This window comes from Nicotiana tabacum, chromosome 4, assembly GCF_000715075.1.
Source record: "Nicotiana tabacum cultivar K326 chromosome 4, ASM71507v2, whole genome shotgun sequence".
In the NCBI taxonomy this organism is placed as follows: Eukaryota; Viridiplantae; Streptophyta; class Magnoliopsida; order Solanales; family Solanaceae; genus Nicotiana; species Nicotiana tabacum.
The window spans coordinates 62,533,820-62,560,241 of NC_134083.1; the positions used below are offsets into that span (position 1 = coordinate 62,533,820).

At 37.3% G+C, this 26,422-nt stretch overlaps 1 protein-coding gene across 1 annotated transcript; it reads left to right on the forward strand.

Annotated features, from left to right (window-relative positions):
* The first annotated feature begins 9,948 nt into the window (after positions 1 to 9,948).
* Positions 9,949 to 11,548, forward strand: LOC107764853 (putative membrane-associated kinase regulator 6). Its single transcript, XM_016583439.2, has 2 exons — positions 9,949 to 10,718; positions 11,179 to 11,548. Exons 1-2 carry the CDS (start codon positions 10,076 to 10,078, stop codon positions 11,184 to 11,186), a joined length of 651 nt encoding a protein of 216 aa, XP_016438925.1. The 5' UTR covers positions 9,949 to 10,075; the 3' UTR covers positions 11,187 to 11,548.
* Positions 11,549 to 26,422: the final 14,874 nt, after the last annotated feature.

A 26,422-nucleotide genomic window follows, 5' to 3' on the forward strand; every position in this document is an offset into this window, starting at 1 on the left:
ACACAACAATAACGATATAATAAATACGATAATTATACAATAACTCAATATATATATGTATCAACAGAGTTAATAAGAATTAACCAACAAGAGTACACATATCTTAACACAGTACACACTGGGGACTTGTCATAACTGTAGTGAAAGAAATTAACTGATACCTTTACGAATCAACAATGGCACCACAATACCTCAAATATATAACGAAGCATACACAATGCTCACTGAAGCATATACAATACCCCAAATATATCAAGAAGCATACATAATACTCGGGTGATGTATAAAGCATACACAATGCCCAACATCATGGCTCACAACCGTATCAAACTATCAAACCCAACATCATGGCTCATGGCCGTATCACACCATCAAACAACTTATAAAATAATTTTAGTATTTTTATCAAATAATACATTTACGGCCAGTCGAAGATCACCGATTCTACCAAGCACACGTTTGTCCCAACACATGGACCAGGCACACAAAAAATATTTTTAAAACGGGTTTTGAAAAAAGCAAGTATCAAAGCTTAAAGTCTCACTTACATCGCTAACAGGAAGTTCTCCAACCTTGAAACGTCTAGAACACCAACAAAATGGCATCATTTTTGCAAAATATTGAATAACACTTACTAATTAATCTAGGTGAATAAATTTTACAATTATAGGATAAGCCAAAATGAAAGTCAACCTTCAGTAAATTAATCAAAATATATACGCAATTAAAGTCAAACACGAAATTTATTTTCAGCAAAGCAAATTGCCCAAACAGTACATGTTGCCTTATGCCTTATATTCTCAAAGTAAAGCTAACTCTCACAATTACTAAATGATTATTCTCTTCCAAATTATTATCATTATCATTACTAATTGACTACCATCCCATCATTAAATAATTATTATGTCCCCTATTTATGCACGATCATTCATATCTCCTATACTACCATAATTACTAATTGACTAAAATTAATTAAAAAATATACTCTAAACATTTGTAGTACCTGAGCAAACCAACGTCCTTACTTCTCGTAGGTTTTCCCCAATGCTAAAGCGCCTTAGATTTCTCAAGGTGCTGCCATCAAATCCCCAAGGCTAAAACATGCTCTTTATCTTTCTTTCTTTTTTCTTTTTATTCATTTTAAGTTTCTGTCTTGGTGAACCAAGAAACTAATTTTTTTAAACTTATTTATTCTAGTGCCCTAATGCTCTCCTAACGTGAGTAGCAACTGGGATGGTTGGGCATAGTTTCTTATTTTTATGGGAAAATGATATTGTATAGCCGCTCTCAAAATAATAACTGAAAAATATATATATTTTGTATATATATATATATGTTATATACAAAAATTATACAACTTTTATATACTTTTTCAGCTATCAAATGTAAATAATTTTTGGCACGCGCTAAAAGTGAAAAGGCCCTATTTTTATGGATCTTTTACACAAATAGCCGATTGAATTTACTGTTTACTTTTTCTAGCCAGTATACATAGATTATATAATGATTATACATAATTATATATATATTATACATAAATTATATATATATTATATATTCGCCGGCTATTTTATGTTTAAGTCTTAGGTATTGTGGCTATTTAAGTATATTCTTGTTTTTATTAGCTAAAGCCCATAATTATCCAACTATTAGATGTAATGTGAATTGGCCCACTAGCAAATTAACTATTATGCTATCTTATACTTATAATTAATCTCCTTCACTAGCTTAGTAATTAACCCAATATTACAAACTAAATTAATTCTCCAATCCCATGCTTAATAAATGTACAAAATATTTTGGATTGTTACAATTTCTTTGAAGTTTGCCGAGATTTTAACTCGTTACAGAGAAATCCTATTTTCCTTTCTGCGGCAGTCCACCGAAGTTGTGCTTTGTTTTTTTTTTTTTTTGGGGGGAGTGGGGGTGGGGTTTTGGGGGGGGGGGGGGGACAATGTTTGGGAGGATTTACACCCGTCATTTTACAAGACAAATTAATTTCCCTTGAAATTTGGACCTTTCAACACTTGTCCAGAATAAGAAAAATAAACAGAATTAAGGTAAGACGGAATGAAGAAATTTTGAAGAAAAATTTAGTAATAAAGTTCAATATTTGCAAATTTAAATAGTCAAATATAGTACCTGAAAATATTAAAATTCAATATTAGAAAAATCGAAGCAGTACTCGATGCCCGGACATGTCCTAAGAATCTCAAAAAAAATTATTTCATTTTAATCAATAAATAAGTTACTCTATGTTCCATACACTCTGTGTCCCATCTTATATTATTTTATTTGTTCTAAAATAGATTGACACTTTTTTATACTCCTTTGAAAACTCTGTAGTTCTAATATCTGTATCTTAATTTTGACTACACTTTCTCATAAGAATGAGATTACATGTTTAATTAGACCATAAAGTTCACATATTGTACACATTTTTAATTAATGTGTCAAAAGTCTTATTTTCTTATATCTTGCTTCTATTAAACACTGTGTATAAAATGAAACTAATGGAATAGTCAACATCAATTTTATGTCTGAAATCTGTTCTCTTTTATCTTCTTTAAGGTAAGCTGAGTTTTTTTCCTATTAAAGCTACCTGAAATGTTGACGTTACACTCCAAGAGTAAAGAGAAAAGAAATAGTTTGAACAATGGCGACTTTGTAAATGTTATTGTTAGGATATTTGGAGTGGGTGCAAATTTTGAAGAAAAGAGTTTAAATCTCGGGATTTCTTTGTATTTGCCTAAGTCTAGGTGACTAGAGTTACTTGTGATACAAAGTATAGCAAGCTGACACGTATACTAATATTTTTTTTAAATATCCAAAGTTTCTTTTCTTTTTTTCCTTTTCTCATGATGAATTGAACATCACTTTTGCTTTGTAGGTTTAGCATGTAAATGAGTTTGAAGTGGGTTTCAAGTGTAATTAATGTCTCTAATCAAAACAATATTTATTTGTATCAAATAAGTATGATTTATTCTTGCAGAGAGGATTTGAACTTTTATGAGAATTTATGAGTTTTAAATTTTGAGATAGCAATATTAGGTATTAGCTCATGGGTTCTAAATTTAATTTTATGCATATTTAGTGGTTTCTTAATATAAACATAGGGTTTGGACTAAAAGTAAACTTCTAGCTCCACCCTGATTTCTTGGTATCTGTTGCATTGTACACATTGTGACTTTCATGCTTTAGGAGTGACGATTTTGCTTTGGAATCTTTGAATTTTGCGATGATCTTTTGCTAGTTCAAAACCAGATTACAGACCTTAGACAGGTACTGCCTCTGATTCACTAGCATTTATAATACCTTCTATTTTTTGTGGTAAAAACTGTAAAAGGTACGATTCAAAAGTATTTACAAGAATGGTGTGTTAATTGCCCTCAAGAAATAGTTGACCATTATTTTTTGTAGACACATATTGTTCTCATATTTTAGTAGTCTTATTAGATGAACTTAAAATATTTTATAGTTAAAGTTCTCCCGTATATTTATGTTATAACAAAACGACACAAAGGAAGTAGCACTTTCGATTAAAGGCGCAACAAGTGATCGAATGGGCAAAGATCAGGGATTGCCAAATGGAGACTAGGGAAGGGTTTGGGGGACCTTTTGTCAGAGATGGGCTAGAAATGGATATGATCCGATGTGGGATACCACCAGTAATGGCACAAGAAACAACATGCATACCTCGATTTGAGATGGCAATGAATTCGAGTTAGGCCCAAGATTCATTTTTTTTTATTATGGTATCAGAGCTGCACTCATCTCAATTCTTGGTTTACCTGTGTTGGACCCCATGTCATGTTGTTTACGCACGTGCAAGGGTGTTAGTATCACACATCAGCATTGGATGTGGCAATTTGTGTTCGTCTCAAATAGGGCGCAAATTGAGGTGAACAGAACTAGCTTTTGGAATTGAGTTAGGTCAAAAATTATTTTCTTATTAATTAGTGTGATGAGGCATAAGTTAGATTGCACGGAAAAACCAATATTCCTTAGGAAGCCTTACAGGGTTTTCTGCTTTGTTTGTTCTGCATTTGCTCACAGGTGTTTGTTTAAAGGGTGTCGAGTTGGGACACTATGAGTAGCAACCAGAAGAAATTAATCTAACCACTCTGCCTTCGAGGATCTTTGTGCCATGTAGAACACTGGCGGATCCAGGATTTAAACTCTATGAGTTCAATATTTAAAGTTTTTAGCATTGAAGCCATGATATTTTTAAAGTTATGGGTTCATATCTATTATTTTTTGTAAATTTAATAAATTTTTATACAAATTTGTACTCCATGTCGCAAGTTATAGATTCAATTGAACCTGTCACTTTGATACTACATCTGCCCTTGATGTAGAAGATTAATGGAGTTGAGGATTGGTGGTTATGGTCGCTTTGAGGTCCTAGGGGGCGTCTCTGGCAAAGATTGGGTGTCGCTGGTGTGGTGAAACCTTATAATTTGGTCTTGACCTTATAAGTGGCTCAAATGAGGAAAGGATAATTAAAGTTAAAAAAAATTATTTCTAATTCAAAGTTCAGGCTTCTTTCAAGATTGGCAATAAGTTGATGGAAGATTGTTTTGCGTTGGCATCTTCAGGTTGCGCTCTCATATGGCATAGGTGGTGTTGATCGGTCTACTGATGACAAGGCTGGAGCCTTGGAGGGTTCGTAATGAGTGGAAACAATGATAGTCCAAACTAACAGTTTTGGAGATTAAAAAAAAAGGGACTAACAAAAATCCGTATCGGCATATCTTTGAGTTGATTAGAGAGTTCTCTTTTTTCAGATAATGCTCAGTCTAATTTTCAAATATTTGTTTATAAGGATATAGAGGAGGGAAGAAGGCATGGACGTGAGGCTTAGATCGCAGGTCATCCCCAAGAGGTAGTTTCAAGTACCTTGGGTCGGTTATACAGCTGGACGGAGAGATCGACGAGGACGTCACTCACCGCATTGGGGTGGGTGAATGAAATGGAGGCTAGCATCTGGAGTCCTGTGTGACAAGAAAGTGCTATCGATACTCAAAGGTAAGTTTGATAGAGCGGTGTATAGACCGACTATGTTATATGGGGCAAAGTATTGGCCGGTTAAGAACTCTCATATCCAGATGAATATAGCAGAGATGAGGATGTTGAGGTGGATGTGCGGGCACACCAAGATGGATAAGATTAGGAATTGAGATATTCGGGAGAAGGTGGATGTGGCCCCTGTGGATGACAGGATGCAGGAAGCGAGGCTCAGATGGTTCGGACACGTGCGGAGGTGTGAGCGGTTGACTTTGGTGGGTACGAGAAGAGGTAGAGGGCGGCATAAGAAGTATTGGGGAGATGTGATCAGGCAGGACATGGCACGACTGCAGATTTTTGAGGATATGGCTCTTGATAGGAAGGTCTGGAGGTCAAGCATTAGGGTTGTAGGCTAGGGGGTAGTCGAGCTTTTTCTACTTTATACCGGGGGTGAGGCTGATTTGATAGGGTTGTTCTTAGATGGCTAGTGGTTATTGTTGTGTCCACGCTATCCTTTTTGTTTTTTATAGCTCCGGGACTTGATTACTGGTTATTGTTATTGCATACAATCTATTTTATGGTTTTTATGATGTTATTTTTTTTCTATGGTTTCTGTTGATGATACTGATATATTGTCTCTTCTTGTTTTATTTCTGTCCTCCTAAGGCCGAGAGTCTCTCGGAAACAACATCTCTGCCTCATCGGGGTAGGGGTAAGGTCTGCGTACACAGTACCCTCCCCTGACCCCACTTTGTGGGATTTTAGTGGGTTGTTGTTGATATAAAGGATTTGAGTGCTAAATCAGGACTAATCTTGTCTGGAAATTTCAGACTAGTTTTTTCATTCTAATTCTCAATTATGAGATTTAACATATAATGGATGAATATTATGTTAAGCCTACTATTCTCTGGGAAGCCATTTTTTTTTTCTTTGGTGGCTTTCAAAAGGGTATACATCTTGTATATGGAAGCTTTTCTGTTAATGTGCAAATAAATGCTTTCAAAATGTTTTCTGAATTACTTTGGCTTGTTTCGTAGCTCAATTCCTATCTAAATTTCTCATTATTTTCATTTCATGTTATTTGGTTTAGTATGATGGAATTTACCGGCGCGCTTTAGGGTTAAGTGTCACCGTGTTTACTTTTGAAAAATTTGGTAGGAATTCAGAAGTGGTTGGACAATCTCTATTCTGAAAATTTGGTAGGAATTCACAGGTAATGCTTCCGTGAATCCCATCGTTTTGGTCCATTGGGTCTTGAATAATTCCACACTCTGAACTCATTCAGCAGATTTCGGAAAGAGTATCGAGGGCAAGCGTTTATTAACTGATGTTTCATAAGGTCTTGCACTCTTTGCTGGTATTGTGATCCTCCATCACCGCCTTCCGAGGATCTGTCCACTTCCATCTTATAGGTTCACATATAGCATTGATGACAAGTGGCACTTCGAGGTAATCTTGGGCTGCCTAATGTTTTCCATGGTCAACTGGCTCTTACATGTGAACTAGAATCTCTTGCCAATACATCCTTAGCTACTCATCATAGTTTCAAATGTTGAATATTCATTTATTGCAATGCTGTGGTGGTTTCAATTTGGGTCCCCATTTGGGAGGATATTTGTTTCGGAGAAGGTTCAAATATACCCCTATAATTTTGAAAATGATCTAATAATACCCTTCGTTATACTATTGGGTTATTTATACCCCTGCAGTCATACTTTGGGTTCAAATATACCCCTTATTTAAACGGACGGACACGTGTCATCGTCTTATTGGCCAATTCTAAATATCTCCTAATTAATTAAAAATACCCATTATCCATACCTGAAAAACAATTTTATAAAGTAATTTATTTTTTTGTAAAAACTGAAAAAATAGATTTTTTATACTAAAAAGTGAAAAAACGAATTTTTTTTTTCATTTTTTACAAAAAACTCTGCTTAGAAAAAACTGAAAAATATTTTTTAAAACAATATTTTTGTAAAAAGTGGAAAACAAAACTGAAAAATAATTTTCTAAAACAATTAAAAACTGAAAAAATCGAAAATATTTTTTTTAAGTTTTTAGAAAAACATTGCTTTAAAAAAACTGAAAAATAATTTATAAAGCAATTATTTTGTAAAAACTAAAGAACAAAAACTGAAAAGCAATTTTCTAAAGCAATATTTTTGTAAAAACTGAAAAAATAAATATTTTCTTTTTTTCAGTTTTTAGTTTAAAAACATTCAGTTTTTTCGGATTTTAATTGCTTTAGAAAATTATTTTTTAATTTTATTTTCCAGTTTTTACAAAAATATTTTTTAAAAAAAATATTTTTCAGTTTTTTTGAAGTAGAATTTTTTGTAAAAAATGAAAAAAAAATATTTTTTCGTTTTTTTCAGTTTTAGTAAAAAAAAAAAACCAGTTTTTTCTAGTTTTTACAAAAAAAAATTGCTTTATAAAATTATTTTTCGGGTATGGATAATGAGTATTTTTAATTAATTAAGAGATATTTAGAATTGGCCAATAAGACGATGACACGTGTCACTCCGATTAAATGAGGGGTATATTTGAACCTAAAGTACGACTCTGCAGGGGTATAAATAACCCAATAGTATAACGAGGGGTATTCTTAGACCATTTTCAAAAATAAAAGGGTATATTTGGACCTTCTCCGTATTTGTTTTACTTGGGTTTCTTCTCCCATCCTTTTTAACGTATAAGCCTGTATGGTGCTCAGTCTTGGTGAGCTTGATTGCATTTGCCTTGGCACATTTTAATTTACCAAAGGTACTTGCACTTGTATTCCTATTTCCTAGGAGTTGTAATCAGTGTTGTTTCTGTACTCCCTCCGTTTCGAAAAGATTGCTTTAGTTTGACTTGGCACAAATTTTAATAAAGAAGGGGAAGACTTTTGAGATATGTGGTCTTAAATAAGTCATTGCATTTGTGTGGCTGCAGAACTTTTGAAACTTTTGGTTTGAAACCTGCCATAACATTTGTGTGACTGTAAATACTTCCTATTAAGGAAATATTGAAAGGTGTCAATCTTTTTGGAGCAGACTAATAAGAAAATAATGCCAATCTTTTTTAAATAGAGGGAGTAACTTATTAGCATCAATGCGGTTGCACATCCTTTGGAAAACCTTTGTATTTCTTTGTTTAGTAAAATGACATTTCTCGTTTAAATTTGATATATGTTGCTTTATATGAGTTAAATACTCTGTCTTATGAATATTTGGTTCTGAAATTTTCTGCTTTGCAGTCCATGCTTCTTTGACATTGTTGGACAAAATATTTCTCCGATTTCTGTGTCTGGGAATCCTGTGTGTGTAATCATTGAACAGGGGATGCACAACATCAAGAGAAATATGACAGAATGGTAAATGACTTAATTTTTGGCCCTTTTTTGTTGTCTAGTAACACCATATTTTAAGGCTCTAATTCCAAAATTACCTGGTTAACTTACCTTAAAGTCATTATGGTTCTATCTATCTACTGCTTCAAGACTTGGCCACAGTAGAATTCATGTTTATAGATGACATTTTCCAGACTTTTCAAGTGCCCTCAGCTCATTGCAAAATCAAGTGACCTTTACAGTCCTAAAAGAATTTGATGACATCTAATGTACTCTTATCTTTATTATTCTTTTGGGGGGTCATATTTTGTGGTGATAAAGTGTTTGCCTACACCATGCTACTGGTCCACATTAGAAGACAATTATATGCTAACTTAATTGTTTGAGAATATTTGTATATTTTGCTATTGCTTTTAGACCCCAGGAGACAATGAGAGGGGACCATTTGGTTTTAAGTCACTTTCAAGTTTCTGGTTTTGCTCCCTAAGGGCTTCCTTAATGTCAATCTCTTTCTCCGACAATCGTGGGGACCTTTGTTTGGTTTTTTTGTTTCTCTGTGCTGTTTGTAAATAATTTGTTGTGCAAATTTCCAAAAGAAAAAGACAATCCTCTTCAGCATCAAAAAAATGTGAACGGTTGAATTGCCACCACTCAGGCGTTTGGTGGATGTAAAAGCTTGAGATTTCTTTACCAAGAGAAGTTCTGATATTTCCTTGTTTGGATTGCAGATGCATCCACCAATGAATGGTACAAAAGTTCTTGATATGGCTATAGGTTATAGTATGTAAAATCAAGATATGCTTTCACATTTCCATGGAAATGATTGTTGTCTTTGCTGTCATGAAAGGAAGGGGGAATGTTAAATAAGAAACAAATAAAAATCGAAGATCTTTGTTTCTTGATATATCTACCTATAAACATCAATAATATCCTTAAAATATCATGTTCTTCTTATTATATTCTTTTATCACCGAAGCATACATGTTATTTTCCTAGCTATGACTCCAAAAAGGTGAAAATCCGCAGCAGAGTAGTATTTACCACAACAAGGACTAACGATTTTGACAGCAGAATTTGGAATCAGAAGAAACATTTACTCTTTAAAGTTTTCATTTAGATGCTCTGAAAAACTGTTTGTGCTTTTGTTGTGTTAACAATGTAATGCATGGTTATGATTGGCAGTATGAGCATGTTGTTTTAGTGGATTAATATATCAAGAATACAATGTGGAATAAAGTATAAACTATTACTGGTAGGACAAAGTATTTATAGGATATTTTTGCGTTGCATGGTTATGGGCAGTCTAGAAGTCGTTATATAAGCATTACAGGGGAGAATTAATTTCTTCAAGAATAGAACATAAAAAGAAAGTGGCAATATTCACCAACTTGTATGTGAAGTTAACTAGTTGAATATAAATAGTATACTAAATTAAGGTAATGTAAGGCAACTACCGTGGGTGTATATGGGGTTTGTCTTTCTATTTCATTACTCTTTCTTCATTTCGTTTTCAGTTATTAATTGAAGTTGTCTGTAGTTGACCACGGACCACCCCATATGTTATTGTTAGGGAAAGGATAGTGCATAATTCAATCACTACTGCTTTACATATATACACAGAATTTATTCCATATATATATGCATGAAAAGTCCCCTCTTTCTATTCCTTAAATCTCTACAGAGCCTTTCCTTCTCTGATCCTTAATATCTGCAATCAATTAGAATATCAAAAAGATGGAAACTTCACAGTCTCTTTCTATTGAGAGCTTTTCATATAGTTGGTTAGTGGACTTGGGAGATTCTTTTAGAGCATCTATGGATGCATCAGATGATTATGAAACTGCTTTTATTGAGATGGATCCTACACTTCCTCCTTCAAAGAGATTCTTTAATGTTAATCCACAAGATTTGAACTTTGATTTTCCAACTTCTGAATCTCCTTTAACTCTTGTTCATGCTGATGAACTCATCTCCAATGGTTTCTTGATGCCTCTTTTCGTCAAGAAGCCGATGAAGTTGGAATCTGATTACGATGTAATTAGTTCCGACTCCATCCCAAATTCTCCGACATCTTCAGTCACACTGAACGATTCACATTCATCTAGGAGGGTGAATCGTTGTGTATCGTTGAGAAGATGTCGGACTTTGTCAAGGCGAGTTTTGCTCAAGTATTTGGATTTTTTGAGGCCTTTTTGCCAAAAAATAAGAAGATGTAGACTTGGTAGGTGCAGAAGTGGAAAGGAAGTGAAGAAGTGGGAATATTCTCCAGCAACATCTCCCAGGACAAGTGTAGCTTATTCTGTTGATAATTGGCGCAGGTCTTGTGATTCTGAAAGCTCCATTTATGAAGCAGTTCTACATTGCAAAAGAACCATTGGTATGTTTAAGTTCTCTTTTTCTTTTTCATTTTAGCAATATATAGCAGACAAATTTAGGATCTAGTGCCGATGAGATCAGAATATAGTCTTACTATATGTATAAATTTTTAAATTTTTTCCTCATATGTTTTGAGTCGAAAGCAATGAGTTCAGTAAAACCGATAGAACTTGCTCTAGCTCCGCCTATGCATGTAGTTACAATAAAAGAAACTGGAATTAGCTACAAACTTCATCACTTATATGTCGCTAAATCACTCGTAGCTAACAGAATTTCTTAATAATTTGTCGCTAAATAAGATTAGCGATGATTTTTTTTTTTTTTTTGCTAAAGAATTTGTTCATCACTAATTCTAGTTTTTAGTAGTATATATAGCTAGCTCCGCCTATGTAGTTAAATTAAAAAGATTTCTTGATTGTCTGTCAGATTATAATATTGTTTTTTGGTTTGTTGTGTTTCAGGTAAATAGGGAAGAGAACTGAATAATGTCATGGAACTAAAGAACAAAGAAAGAAGATTGAGAGGTCTAAAGATGATCACATGTCACTGAATACATTGTCCCTTTCTGTATCTCTTTTCTCTTCTTCAAGAATGGGATTGTGAATTTTTTGTCTCTTGAGGAAGTAGAAAAGCTGTAAAAGGAAGAAGTGTCAGCCATGAGAAATTCTTGGAATTTTTTAAGATACGATAAATCTTCGTGATGACTCATATATTTTTGTCCTTTTTTTTTTTATTTAAAATTCTCCTCTGTAGAGGAAGAACAGAATTCCAACTTTGAAATTGTCTGGCTTTGTGCTTAGTAAAGTTTAATGGTAATAATATTTCTCTACATATTGTATGTAGTTATTTACTTTCCCTCCTACAATATTACCTTATGACCTCCTTATTAAAAACGGTACTTTAATTTAATGATAATTATACTCCCATGAAGAAACTTGTAATAAACATTAGTCTTGAGAGTTAAGATTTCATACTTATGGGTTTAAGAGTCAATCTTTTTTAATTTAGTTGGTTCTAAATTAATAATTTATATTTATATAATAAATTTTTTAAAATAAATATAGATGATTTGAATCAAAATTATTTGGTTATCGACAATCTGGCTTCGCCGGTATTAGTCTTGAAGTACTAGTTTTATAATATTAGTATCAGAAAGAGAACTCATACCCTTTTCTGCATGCTTAGTAGCTGCCATTAATGGCGGCTAAAATGGTCGACAACAAAAAAACTTGCCCCAGTCGAAAGTGATACCTGTTTAAGCAAAAAAATTAATTGGTCACTTAGATCTATTTTAATATTGGGGCATGTGAATATATATTTCATTTTTGTTTTTATTTTTGAGTTTTCCTTTTCAGTATTCTCTTAGATATTAAAAACAATATCTTGGGGAAATCACATAATAATAATGTTTAAAGTATCCACGTCAGCCAGCTAAGTGCAATGTACCGTCAAACGTTCCATTGCGAATGATGAAAGGTTATTGATTTTCAGGGACGATGATTGATAATGGAGAATTTGATGGGGCCTTTCCCTGAAAATGACTGCTTAAAGCATGAGCTCATATAAAATACTTTTTTTTAATTTAACCTTTTTATTCTATTTGGTGGCGGAATTATATTTTTTTATTAAGAATTCAAAATTTTCAAAGTTTCCACCTAAAGTAGTAAATTAAGGGAATTCAAAGTTATTTTTTCATATTTGTGCAACACGATTTTTTTGACGAGAATTCAATTGAACCCGTCATTACCTGTCGTTCTCTACTAGCTAACATTTACGAAATTTAAAGTAGCATTCCACCAATGTTAAGTTTGAAGAAAATTTCTTATATTCATTTAAAACTTTGACAAAGAATTATCATAACATCAAATGCGGTAAATGATTTAATTTTCTTTTTGAGTTTTTATAAACTATAATAATTTTACTGATTAAATAATGCAAAATACTTCAATACATCCGAAATACAAAGAATATTATTATATGAATTAGGATAGAAGGAATAATACAACTATTTTATTCATTACCCTTTTATTGATGGAATTTACACTCTTCAATCCGCATCCTTTCGGCAACCTCTTCCCATCCCAAAAAAAGACAGACATGCTTACAACTTGTTTGGATCGTTGTTATATGTTGTTTTATAATGTATCGTATTATATTGTACTGTACTGTATTATATTATTTGATAAATAAAATATTTGGATAGATTGTATCGTTTGTTATCGTTTCATGATATCACCTACCAATAATATGAAGAATAAACTTGTAATATTACTAAGAAAAAATATAATACGGAATAAAATTACTATATAAAAAAATAGGATAAAGGATAAAATATGATTATTTAATAATAAGGAAGGGCAATATGAGAGAAAAAAGTAAGGAAACAACGCCATCACACCAAATCCGTCATTCCATAAAGTGACATTTTTTGTCGTTACGTAACGATGGATTTAACGATATGATACAACGAAATTAAATTAACAATCAAAACAAATATTGTATTTAAAGTAACAATACGATACAATACAATAGATAACATGTGGGAATTATTTAGTCATGGGTTTAATATCCTCCTTTATTATTTGTACTGGGCTGAGCCCACATGTATTTAATTTTTCTGTTTTGTTCAGCTTAGTGATTTGGGCTTAGTTGGACTCTCGGGTCAACTATATAGGCTGAGTTACACATTGTATTGAACGGATTATTCATTTTCAATTTTCAGAAGTTTCTAATTAAAAAAACTTTCTCTTCTCTCTATTCTAAACACAATAAACCCTAAGTCGAACTCCATTGATTTCACTGATTTTCCGTTGTTAACATGGTATCAGAGTGAGGAATCTCATAATGCTCGTGATTCTCTATCCTCCGATGGTAACCTCGACGAGTTTCACTGGAGATTTCTCCTTCCTCGTTAGTTTGTTCGATCGTCATATTTTGTGTGTTGAAGATTGGTCGCCTCTGAAGGTTTCTATCTTAGCTCGCTTGCTTTTATTGAGGTTTTGGAGCTTGGATTATGACGATCCCGTCTTCAATTTTCAAGTACTTCGTTCACTCAATTTGGTTAGGATTTGTTGATTTGTGAAACCTCTTCGCCGTTTCAACCGATTTACTGTTTGTGCGAGTTGTTTACAGGGTCGTATTCTTCCGGTCGCGAAGAATTTGGTACATTATTTCCTCATCTTCATATCAACTGCATATTTTAGGGTTTTGTTTTACTTTTGTGGTTAAAGCTTAAATTTGTGTGAGATTGGTTGTTCTCTCAAGTTTTGTTCTTTTGATTAATGGCTATCACAACCGGAACCTCGACCTCTTCTACTTCTGATAACTCCCCTTCCCTTGACCATGGGACTCCGAGTTCTCGTCTTCCTTTTCATCTTGATGATTACACACACCCATGCCACCCCCTATATGTGCATCCATTTGATTTGTTAGGATCTTCCTTGGTCACTGAGCCTTTTGATGGCTCGTGCTACGGCAGTTGGCGTAGGTCCATCCTAGTTGCTTTCTCTGTTAGGAATAAGTTGGATTTTATTTCTGAGAGTCCTTCTGAAGGTTTTCCTCTTTTTCGCTAATGGCAAAGGTGCAATGACCTGGTTGTTGCATGGCTTGCCAACTCTATTACTAAGGACATTCATCGCATTGTTGTGTATCCTGAGTATGCAACAAACATCTGGAAGGAACTTGAGGCTAGGTATGGGCAAGCTTATGGTGCAAGGGTGTTTGAATTGAAAAAAGAGATAGCTCATATCTCTTAGGGTTCTCTTGACATAGCTGCATATTTCAACAAGCTATAGCAGCTCTGGGATGAGCTTGTTTCATTGTCTGCTAGCTCAGATAATAGGTATACATGTGGTGGTAGTATAAAGTCTGAGGCAGAACATAGGGTGTATCAATTCCTTATGGGTCTCAATGATACATATGTGCAAGTTAGGAGAAACATACTCATGATAAAGCCCCTTCATTCCATTGACATTGTATACAATATCCTTTTGAGAGATGAGAAACAGAGGTAGGCGTCTGCTGCTTCTCACTTCTCTTCAGAATCTGCCTCTTTCAATTCTGGGGTCTCTAAACAGCCATATGCTCCCAAGGTGAGCTTTGATTCCCAGAAGTCATCCATTATTTGCAAATATTGTAAGAAGCCTGGTCACAACATTGAGAAATGCTATAAGCTCTATGGCTTTCCACAAGGTTTCAAATTCACTAAGAATCTTAGTGCCAGAAAGGCTTCAGCACATGTGGCGGTTGATTCCTTTTCTTCTCAGCAATGTCCTTCTGATTCAGCTACTTGTGTAGGCCCTCTCAACTGTTCTAAAAAATCTGTTGGGGTTCTTGGTTTGACAAAGGCACAATACTCCCAGTTGATTCATCTTCTACAACAGACTCATGTCTACCCTGATTCATCTACCTCACTCAAATCTTCAGCATATTTTGCTGGTAGGGTGGCCACTCACAGTATTTTACTTAAACCTGCTTTGTTTTCCCAAGTCACTCTTTCTGATTGGATAATAGATTCTGGTGCATCTAATCATATGACCTATCTTAAATCTCTTCCCTTCAATATACAACCCCTTGACATTCTTTGTCTTGTTTTCCTTCCAAATAGTTACAAGGTTAAGGTCTACAATTATGGATCTCTAACTTTGTTCCCCAATTTCACTTTGCATAATGTGCTTTATGTCCCTAGTTTTCAATATAATCTCATTTCATTCCATCAATTGGTCAGTCAATTTGATGGGATTGCACAGTTTACTAAGGCTTTGTGTGTCTTACAGGACCCTTTTCTGAAGAAGTCATTGGCTCTTGGTAAACTGGACAATGGCCTATACAAGCTGCAGATTCCTGTGTTTAACTCTTCAATTTGTGTTTCTAGTGTTGATCTTACTTTTCCTAATTCTGTTGCATGTGATATTTCAAATGAATCTACTGCTCCAATTTGTAATTCTACTCATGCTACTTCTAATAAAATGGATGTTCTTTGGCATTTTAGGCTTGGGCACATTCCTTTTTCTAGAATGAAAAATATATCTATTATCAATTCCTCTCTTTCTAGCAAGCAGTCCTTCCCTTGTCCAGTGTGTCCCCTAGCAAGACAAACTAGACTCCCTTTTTTCTGACAGTACCATTCATTCTACAACTCATTTCTAATTGATCCAAATTGATACCTGGGGCCCCTATCACTCTCCTACTTCTAATGGTGCTAGATATTTCCTCACCATTGTGGATGACTACTCTAGGGCAACCTGGACTCACCTTTTAGGAGCCAAAAGTAATTCTTTTGATCTTCTCAAGAGTTTCATTGCCATGGTAGAAACTCATTTTCATTCTTATGTATAGACTGTTAGGAGTGACAATGCTTAGGAATTGGGGTCCAGTTCCACTGGTTCTAAATTTTTCTCAGAAAAGGGGATCATTCACCAGACATCCTGCCCTCACACTCCTCAGCAAAATGGTGTAGTAAAGAGAAAACACATATACTTGCTAGAAACTGCTAGGGCCTTGTTGTTCCAGTCCAAGTTGCCTGTTTTTTTTTTTGGGGATTGCATCCTCACTGCCACCTATCTCATTAACAGGTTCCCTACCTCTCTCTTGAAGAATAGAACCCCTTTTGAATTGCTCTATGGGAAGCCCCCTTTTTATTCTCATCTTAGGTCCTTTGGTTGTTTGTGTTATACCACAGTCCTTAAGGTTCATAGAGACAAATTTGCTCCTAGGTTTGTGCCTGGTGTTTTTCTGGGTTCTAGGGTACCCTTTTGCTAAGAAAGGTTACAAATTGTACAACCTTATCTCCAAGTCATCTTTTGTTTCCAGGGATGTCTTTTTTCATGAACACATTTTCCCTTTTTCTCAACTTCCTTTGATTTTCCTACCTCTTATACTTTTACTGTATGGATGTCGTTTTGGTTATGAATCCAATTTTCATTCTCTTCTTTAAGAGAGAGGATTATGTTCCTCCTTCTTCTATTGAGGCCTCTCATGCTTCTCCTTCTCCTCCTTCTCCTATCCCTCCACCTCATCTTCCTTCCTCTTCTGTTTCTGCTCCTCCTGATGTTGTGCCTATCAGAAAGTCTTCTAGGTCCTATAATCCTCTAGGGTATCTCTCTGATTATGTTTGCCAACTTTCACTTTCCTCTTCTTCTTCTCTTTCTGTTTCTTCCTCTCCTTCTACCTTTGTTCCTCCTGTGTTTGAGCCATCCTCCTACTCTCAAGCTGCTTCTGTGCCTGAGTGGCAGGATGCCATGAGAGCTGAGTTTGCAGCCTTGGAGGCCAATGGCACTTGGTCCATTGTTGACTTTCCTCCTGGTAAGAAGCCCATTGGTTGCAAGTGGGTGTACAAAATCAAACATAGGGTTGATGGTACTGTTAAAGGTATAAGGCTAGATTGGTTGTCAGGGGTGATACACAAGTTGAGGGGATTAATTTTCATGAGACTTTCTCCCCCGTGGTAAAGATGTCCACTATTAAGACAGTAGTTGCAGTGGCTGTCAAGAAGCATTGGCCTCTCTTCCAACTTGACGTCAACAATTCTTTTTTGCATGGTGACCTTGATGAGGAGGTATTCATGAGGCTGCCCCATGGTTATTCTATTACTCCCCCTTCCAGTTCTAGCCAGTTGGTATGCAAACTTCATAAGTCCCTTTATGGGCTTAGGTAGGCCTCCAGGCAGTGGTATGCCAAGCTCTCCCAAGCTCTTTCTTCTAGAGACTACCATCATTCCCTTAATGACTACTCTCTCTTCACTAGAGTTTATAGGGACTCTATTGTGGTGTTTGCAGTTTATGCGGATGATATTATCCTCACAGGGACTGATTCTGCTGAGATTTCTTCTTTGAAGTCCTTCCTTGATGCTCAATTTAAGATCAAAGATCTTGGATCCCTCAGTTACTTTCTAGGCATTGAGGTGTTATATTCAGATTATGGGGTTCTTCTACATCAGAAGAAATTTTTTCATGATCTTCTCTTGGCGTTTCACTGTTCAGATGTTGCTTTTGTGGTCTGTCCTCTTCCTTTGAATGTTAAGCTTAAAGACAAGGAGGGCACTCCTCTCCCTAAACTATTTACAGGTCATTGGTGGGAAAGCTCAATTTTCTTACCAATACAAGGCGTGACATCTCTTTTGCTGTCCAACACTTATCTCAATTTATGCATTCTCCTTGCCTTCCCCATCTGGAGGCAACTCTCCATCTCTTGAAATACCTGAAGGGTACTGCTGATTTTGGTGTATTTTTCAACAATTCTCATGATCTTTCTGTGGCTGCTTTTTGTGATAGTGATTGGGCTACCTGCCCTGACACCAGGAGGTCTGTCACTGGTTTTTGTGTATTGTTGGGAGGTAGTTTGGAAGTCAAAGAAGCAGTCTGTGGTGTCTATGTCTTCTGCTGAGGCTGAGTATAGGGCTATGAGTAAGGCTGCTGGTGAACTTACTTGGCTGCATAGGCTGCTTTTGGATGTGGGAGTCAGTTGTCCTTCTTCTGTTCCTTTATTTTGTGACAGCCAAGCTACCATTCACATTGCAAAGAATCATGTTTTCCATCTAAACATATTGAGTTGGATTGTCATCTTGTTCCAGCCAAGCTTACTGAGGGCCTCATTCATTTGTTGCATACATCTTCCTCTACTCAGCTCGTGGATATCTTCACAAAGGCTTTGGCAGGGGCTGCTCATCATGGTCTTCTTTCCAAGTTGGGGGTGTTCTCCCCCTCCAACATGAGGGGGGTGTTAGTATTACTTAGTCATGGGTTTAATATCCTCCTTTATTATTTGTACTGGGCTGAGCCCACATGTATTTAATTTTTCTGTTTTGTTCAGCTTAGTGATTTGGGCTTAGTTGGACTCTCGAGTCAACTATATAGGCTGAGTTACACATTGTATTGAATAGATTATTCATTTTCAATTTTTAGAAGTTTCTAATAAAAAAACTTTCTCTTCTCCCTCTTCTAAAGACAGTAAACCCTAAGTCGAACTCCATTGATTTCACCGATTTTCTACCGTTAACATAACAACCATCCAAATAAGTTGTTTGTTGTTAGGATGTGGTTAAGAAAGGGAAAGGAGTTGATTTATTTTCGTGTTTAATGACTAACAATTCTACCATTCAGAAAAAGATAGAATTTATTTTTATGAAATTATTTAGTTAAATATTTCTTTTTATTCATCAAAAAGGATAGCATTAGCTTAGCTTGCAGATATTATAGCAACTCAAAATATTATAGTTTCTACTTTCTTTATAACTTTCATCATGCTTCCTCTATTCACTATTCACCATTTTATGTTTCTCCTCAAATTTTTATATACTACCAATTTATAACACTCACTTAGGGTCAATACATAGTCGTATTATTATATTGTTTCCTTAATCACAATTAGCATTTCTATTTTATAAAAATACTTTTTGAAATTTCATAACTAGTTAGCATGGTTTAATTGATGGCACCAGTATGTGCTTTTATGAAAGAGTCTGCAAGCATAGCAAATGAGTCAATAGAATTAGGAGATAAATTGTGATACCATATCATAGCTCCCTTTGACAGGGTCTCCCCAAATATTTTCAGCAGAACAGACTAGATCTCGTCGTCCTCCAAGTCGTTCCCTTTGATGGCACATCTATAAGAGGTCACAGGTCACATACTCGTTTGGGTCGGTCGTTCCGTTATACTTAGATATTTCGGGCATACAAAAGTTTTTGGGGATCGGCTTCAGAGCCGCGCTCGAAGGAAAAGGTTTTTGCACGAACTTTCTGAAATCCAATCCTTTCAATATGGGAGGTGCTCCTGGGATTTGGTCTACCCTGGAGTTGTAGGTCTCCACCTTTTTGTCGTTAGCTTCGATTTTCTTCTCCCCTGATTCTATCCGCTTTGTCAACTCCTCGAGCATCTTTATAATCTCAGGGTTAGTCTCCGATTCATGTTCATTTGACCTTTTTATGACCGGTTCATCCCTGCGGGTGACTTCCCAGGTAGATCGGGCTCAACCCTGCTCGGTGCACGGCTTTGGTTCTATAATTGAGTTATTACCGCATGTTGAGCCTGCAACATTTCGAAGATCAACCGTAGACTAATTCCGTATCCTTTAATGTTTTGTGTGTTTCGAGTTGCCGATCGGGCTCCATCACGAATGCTATTTTCGGGGTCGATAGGCAAGTTTGCATTGATAGCCACATGTGAGTTAGCATCAATCGGGTCTGCGATCAGAATTCCAATGGGATCAGCAGGTGGTACCTCATTTTCGGGCGCTATGTTGTTATTTTTACCTTGATGACCGGACTCGTTGTCAACATGCAGGGGTGCTGATTGAGAGTTCGACATCTTGTATTCTAGCCTGGAATCAAAGACAATTCAAAGAGCAAGGGTAAAGTAGTGTGAGTTATGGAGATTTGTATCAAATAACCACTATTATCCTTAGCCCCACGGTGGGCGCCAAACTGTTTACCCTCAAAATTGGATAACAATTGAATTTGTACGTGATTTTAAGGATACACGATCTAACTTGATACAAAACGAGAAATCATATTAATGTTGAAATAAGCAATGAAAAAAAAATGCAAACCACACAAGTTGAACAATCTTAGCCTTGAAGGTTAGTCACAATCGGGTCAGAAATATTTTTATCGATGCCGGAACAGAATGACAAGATAATGAGAACTAGAAATAATAATGTATTGCTTTGTGATGCGTGTTAAAGTATTTTTTTAATGAAGTATCAGACCCCCTTTTATATAGTAGAGGAGTCCTATTCTAGGTATATTTCTATATAAGGTAAAAATCTCTTGATTTGGTAATTACCGGTACCTTGCTGATACGTGCTGAGATTCTCGCCGTAATATCCGTCCGGTCGCGGATATTTTAGTCTTCTGTTAGTTATCTTCGAGCTCGTTCGAGGCTAAGTTCGACACCGGATTCAATTTTTTCTCGAAGGCAGGTTTTCTGACCTCGGGTTCTAGCTCGGTGAGACTCGGGGTCGATCTTCAGTCCGTGGTCGCCATGTTCCAAACCTAATCTACCAAGTCGAAGTCGTGCTCGACTTCGACCGTATATAGATAGTTCCCTCATTTTTCGGAGAATAATCTATGAGAAATGATATGAGCCTCCGATATCTCTCCTCGGTATTCCTCGTCAGAAATGACAAATTGAACGAAGCGTCTCGTCAGTCACATATTCATGGCATTAAATGCTTGTCAGCCGCTGGTCGGTCACTTACGGCTTTGAACCATCATTTGGAAACTATAAATATTCCCTTCTTCATTCATTCAAACTTTTTACATCCAAATCTTATCTAAATATCCCCTTCTTCATTCATTCAAACGTTTTACATCCAAATCTTCTCTACTCTTGTTTCTTAGAAATTTTAACACTTTCCAGTATTAAATCTTTGGCTATTCTGAAATCCTTTCACAAGAACTTCAGATTTGTTTTTATTCCCAACCATCAAACTTAATCTTTAAATTTCCTCTCTTTCCTTCACCTATAAAAGAAATGGCGAAGACTTCAAAGTCCGTTTCCCAAAAGGAAACTCCCTCTACCTCGCGACCGACTATAGAGGAAAACGTTTCATCTGCTGCTACTGAGGAACCGACACCGGAACCTCCTCTGAAGATGTTCGTTCATACTGGGTGCCCAACCGATGCTGATTTCAAGGTCGTGAAAACTTTCTCGATACCGGGTTGGCATGAACCGGTCTCGAGATATATAGGCTCGGTCACCGACAGCTTCCTCTCCAAGGTCAAGGAAGACTGCAACTGGGCTGATAAGCACATGGTGGTTCCTTCGCCCGAGGAAGCGATTACTACCCACGTGGAGGGGTTTTAAAGTGTTTACACGTATCCCTTCACGTTGGGCCCCTTGGATCCGGTCATCATCGCCTTCTGTAAGAGGTACGAGGTGACCTTCAGTCAAATTCATCCCTCTTTCTGGAGGATAGTAATTCTCATCTGCTTCTTCGTAAAAAAAATTGAAGAGTGTCATTTCACCATCGATCATCTCATGCGTCTGTATAGTCCCAGACATTATCGAGGGGGACTAATAAAACTTGCTCGTCGATCTAGTAAGGCTCCATTTTTGAGCAACGGCGAGGATCGGTACCAAGCCTGGTTAGGATGATTCGTTCGAGTGAAGACCTCAAATTTAATCCCGGCCGAGGATATGCCATTCCCTGAGAAATGGAACATGAAACGTAAGTATAAAATTGCCTTTAAGATTTCATTTATCGCTTTTTAATTTTCTTCCCTTCTCATCGATCTTTCGTGGTGGCGCAGCTGTCACTCGGATGGCAGATGCAGTTCCTCGACTCAAGGAGTGGGTTGAGGATATCGTGTACCAGAAATCATATTCCGAGCATGCATGGCACGAACTTTCAAAGGGCCGGTGGGAGGCCCGTTCTCACGGTAAGATTCCGCTCTCGACTGAACAACATTTATGCTTCCTCCATGTTGCCGAGACCTTACTTCTTTTCCTTTTCTTTGCAGGTCTTCCCAAGGACATTGCAATGAGGCCCCCATCTGGCGATGAAGATATCCTCCCCGAACCATCTGTTTTGAGGCAGGATAAAGAGAAGAAAATAAAATGAGCTCCGAGAAGAAAAAATCGAGAAGGAGGCTAGTCCGCAAATCCAACAAAAGTACCAGATCCCAAGAGCTCCCATCAGACTCACTCCATCAGTTGAGGGATGAGTCCGAAGAAGAAGAAGAAGCTTCTGAACTGGTGGCCCACGTGCGACCGTAGTTCGAGGGACGAGAGGGCCCCGAATCGGAGAGGGGCGACACCGAATTACCCCGAACCAGGGGGCCGGTGGAGAGGCAGTGGCCGAGGCCTCAAAACCAGAGAGGGGCGAGGTCGTTTTGCCTCTAGTTAGGTAGGCCGATAAGGAGGCCGCGACTGGTGTTTCTCGGGCAGAGGACAATACCCCGAAGGATTCACTTAGAGTGATAGATCTCTATGAGTCACCTTCGTTTACCGACTCTATGATCAAAGAGGCCCAAACACTGAAAGGTCACCTCGGCGAAGGGCCACAAGGGGTAGCAGACTTTAATAACTTCTTTGATGGCTTAGATTCTACCATCTCGGAGGACGTCACCGGGTTGGGCGACTTACCGGTACCAAAGAAGAGACTGTCTTTGGGAGCCAACGAGCTTTCTATAAGTCCGAGACTAGTAAATCGGTTCCCAGCTCTGAGTGCAGATCCTGACCGGAAGAAGTCGATTATCATGTCCATTCCGGAGGATGCTCGGATTCTCTCTGCCCCCTTAAGGGTTGCCAGTTATCTTCAATGCCTGGTGACCGAAGAGGATAAAGCTAAGATAGACGAGGTGGAAGCGCCCTGCCTTTTCAACGAAGCACAACATGCGTTAAATCGGGTAATTTTGAGCGCCTCTTTATTACGTAATTAGGTTAATTTGCAAAAAATCGTAACTCTTTTCTTTGTGCTTGCATGCTTCAGTGCTTCATCATGAGACTTTTCTCCGATATAAAGAAGAGTTAAACCATCATGAGGCCGAAACTCGAGAGCTCACTCAGAAGAGGGATGCTTATAAGCTTCTCAGTGAGAAACTCCAGGCCGAGCTGGAAGCGGTTCAGAAGGAGCATGCCGACCTGGTCGAGCAAGTAAGAAAACTACGAAGTTAGTGACGATGAGTCAGACACAATGACTAATGGTCTGAACCCGCAGGTTCAAAAAAAACTTGACAAGTTCGAGCAGCTTCAAGCGGAGGCGGACAATGTGAAAGCTGACGCTGAAGAATAGAAAAGAAACATGGACCGCTTGGCCTCGGAAAAGGAGACTGCCCGGGCACAATTGGTTTTGACTGAGTTCCAGCTCCGGTCTGCAAAGGAAAAGGCCTTGGTACAGGCCAAAAAGGTCGAGGAGCTCCAGTCTCAGCTGAGCTCGGTGGTCTCCGGTCAAGAAAATCTGGCCAAGGAGCTTGAGGCGGCCAAGTCAGAGATCGATGTGGTCAAGGCCGAGGCTGATGAGAAGGTGGCCCAGCACAAGGCAGATGCTGAGGCATCTCAGGACCAAGTGAGAAATATGGTGGAGCATACGAAATGGCAATCTCGAAGGAAGGCACTCGAGGGAGTTTATGCCCGGAGTTTTGACTTGTTGGCTGAAATCGAGAATGCTAAGGTATTCGAAGCCAAGGCCAGAAAGCTGTCTTATCCCGAGGAGGAAGATTCCGAGGGGTCTGAAGGTTCGGGTGAGTCCGAAGGTGGCGGAGACCCGAAGGTGATGATGCGGTTCCCGACAAAGATTAGGCGACTTCTGTTTGACTTTGTTTTTTTTCATCTTTGCATTTTGTACTTTTTGTCAAGGCTTGTTATGCCTTTGTAAAGATTATATATATATATATATATATATATATATATATATATATATATATATATATATATATATATATATATATATATATATATATATATATATATATATATATATATATATATATATATATATATATATATATATATATATATATATATATATATATATATATATATATATATATATATATATATATATATATATATATATATATATATATATATATATATATATATATATAATGCCTTAGCATTAAATAGTTAGGTCCTGTCTCGGGGTTTTGAACAAGCCTTGCCTTTGATTATTCCTAAGACGATGCAGGAATTTTTGGTATGACCAAAAATATTTTTCCAAAGTACTTATAATTCCAAGATTATAATTTTTCCGAATGTACCTTTTGTTACGGGCTTCGGACGTCTCCGGGCCTTTTTTAATATAATCGTATTCTTTTCGAATTCAGGCAATACCAAATAAGCTTTGTGCCCTCGGGTTTTGTTATCCCAGAATGACCCTAGCCTTTTAGTTTGGGTAGTGCCAAATAAGCTTTGTGCCCTCGGGTTTTGTTATCCCGGAATGGCCGCAACTTTTTAGTTTGGATAATGCCAAATAAGCTTATGTCGCCGAGGTCTGACAGCTCGAACCGTCCGAGTTTGTTTTCGGGCAGCAGTCCCCGAGTGAGAGTGATTGTTCGAACTCGGGTTAAGGTGGCCCTTGGGCTCGATACCTTTAGGGGGTCATATGTAGGAAATTCTTCGAGAAATGTAAGAAATGTTTTAAAGGACAAGATGTTTATGCGCAAGGAAGAGACTTTTTTCATTTTTGTGCAATATAGTTACACATGTATACAGGCTTTATGCTAGGGTCCGAGCAGTCTATGTGGGAACGGTTCATTTGACCATTTGGACCTTACAATGAATTCTATTGATCGAGACCCTTCAATCTTGAAGTCTCTTTCCATGCTAAAGTCGATATCTGAGGGTAATGCCCCCCAGTGTTCGGGGTTGATCGAAGAGAGGCCTTGAATGCTATTGTGATCATCATCACTGGCTCATATTCGGTCTTCAACTCTAAGTTAGCACGATTTACTGGTTGCCTCGTTAAAAACCTTACCGGAAGACCCATTTGGGACAAAACCAGTTCAAGGGAAAAAAAGTGCAACGCGTGATTTCAGACCTAAAATTTCGTATCATCCCTTGTTGGTTATCTGCAAGCGTTAGTTTAAAATGTAAATAAAAGAAAGAATGGGGTCGTACCTTAGCAGTAATATCGCTTCAAGTGAGTTATATTCCAGTTATTCGGTAGTTGCTCGCCGTTCATTGTTCCGAGTTTGTAGGATCCTTTTTTTGGTGATCTCGATAATTTGGTACGGTCCTTCCCAGTTTGGCCCCAATTTTCCTTCGTTCGTGTTTCGGGTGCTCAGTGTTACCTTCCTTAGTACCAAGTCCCCAATATTAAAGTATCGAAGGTTGGCCTTTAGATTGTAATACCTTTCGATCCGCTATTTTTTGGCGGCCAATCAGACAAGGTCGGCTTCGTGCCTTTCATCTAATAGCTCTAGGTTCGTACTCATAGCCTCGTCAGTTGATTCCTTCGTTGTTCTCCGACTTTGACCAGAATTAGTGCTTCGACATCATAAACTAAAGAAAACGGGGTAGCCCCGGTACTGGACTTCGAGGTCGTACGGTATGCCCATAGGACTTCGGGTAGTATTTCCTTCCATCTCCCTTTGGCATCGGTTAATCTCTTTTTAAGGTTTTGGAGTATGGTTTTGTTGGTAGATTTGGCTTGTCCATTCCCACTAGGGTGGTAGGGTGTTGATAGGATCCTTTTGATCTTGTGGTCTTCAAGTTACCGACGAACTATTTCCCATTATCACATACAATCTCGGCCGGCATTCCGAATCGGCATATGATGTGGTCCCAAATGAAATCGATGACTTCCTTCTCCCTGACCTTCTTATACGCCTGGGCTTCCACCCATTTAGAAAAATAATCAGTCATAAACAATATAAATTGAGCCTTATCAGGTGCCTATGGAAGGGGGCCAACGATGTCCATTCCCCGCTTCATGAACAGCCATGGCGACAAAACCGAATACAGCAGCTCCCCGGGTTGATGAATCATCGGAGCATGTCTTTGGCATTCATCACATTTTCAAATGAACTCCTTTGCATCATTTTCCATGTCGATCCAGTAGTAACCGGCTCTGACTATTTTTCGGACCAGCGATTCGGTGCCCGAGTGATTTCCACAAGTACATTCGTGGATTTCCCTCAAAATGTATTCAGTATCCCCCGGACCTAGACATATTGCAAGTGGGCCATCGAATGTTCTTCTGAATAGAGTTTCGTCTTCGGACATGCTAAATTGGGCTGCCTTTGAACGCATGGCCCTCGAT

What these genes read in the sequence shown, in the direction of transcription:
- LOC107764853 (XM_016583439.2), top strand. Translation starts at nt 10,076, where the DNA reads ATGGAAACTTCACAGTCTCTTTCTATTGAGAGCTTTTCATATAGTTGG.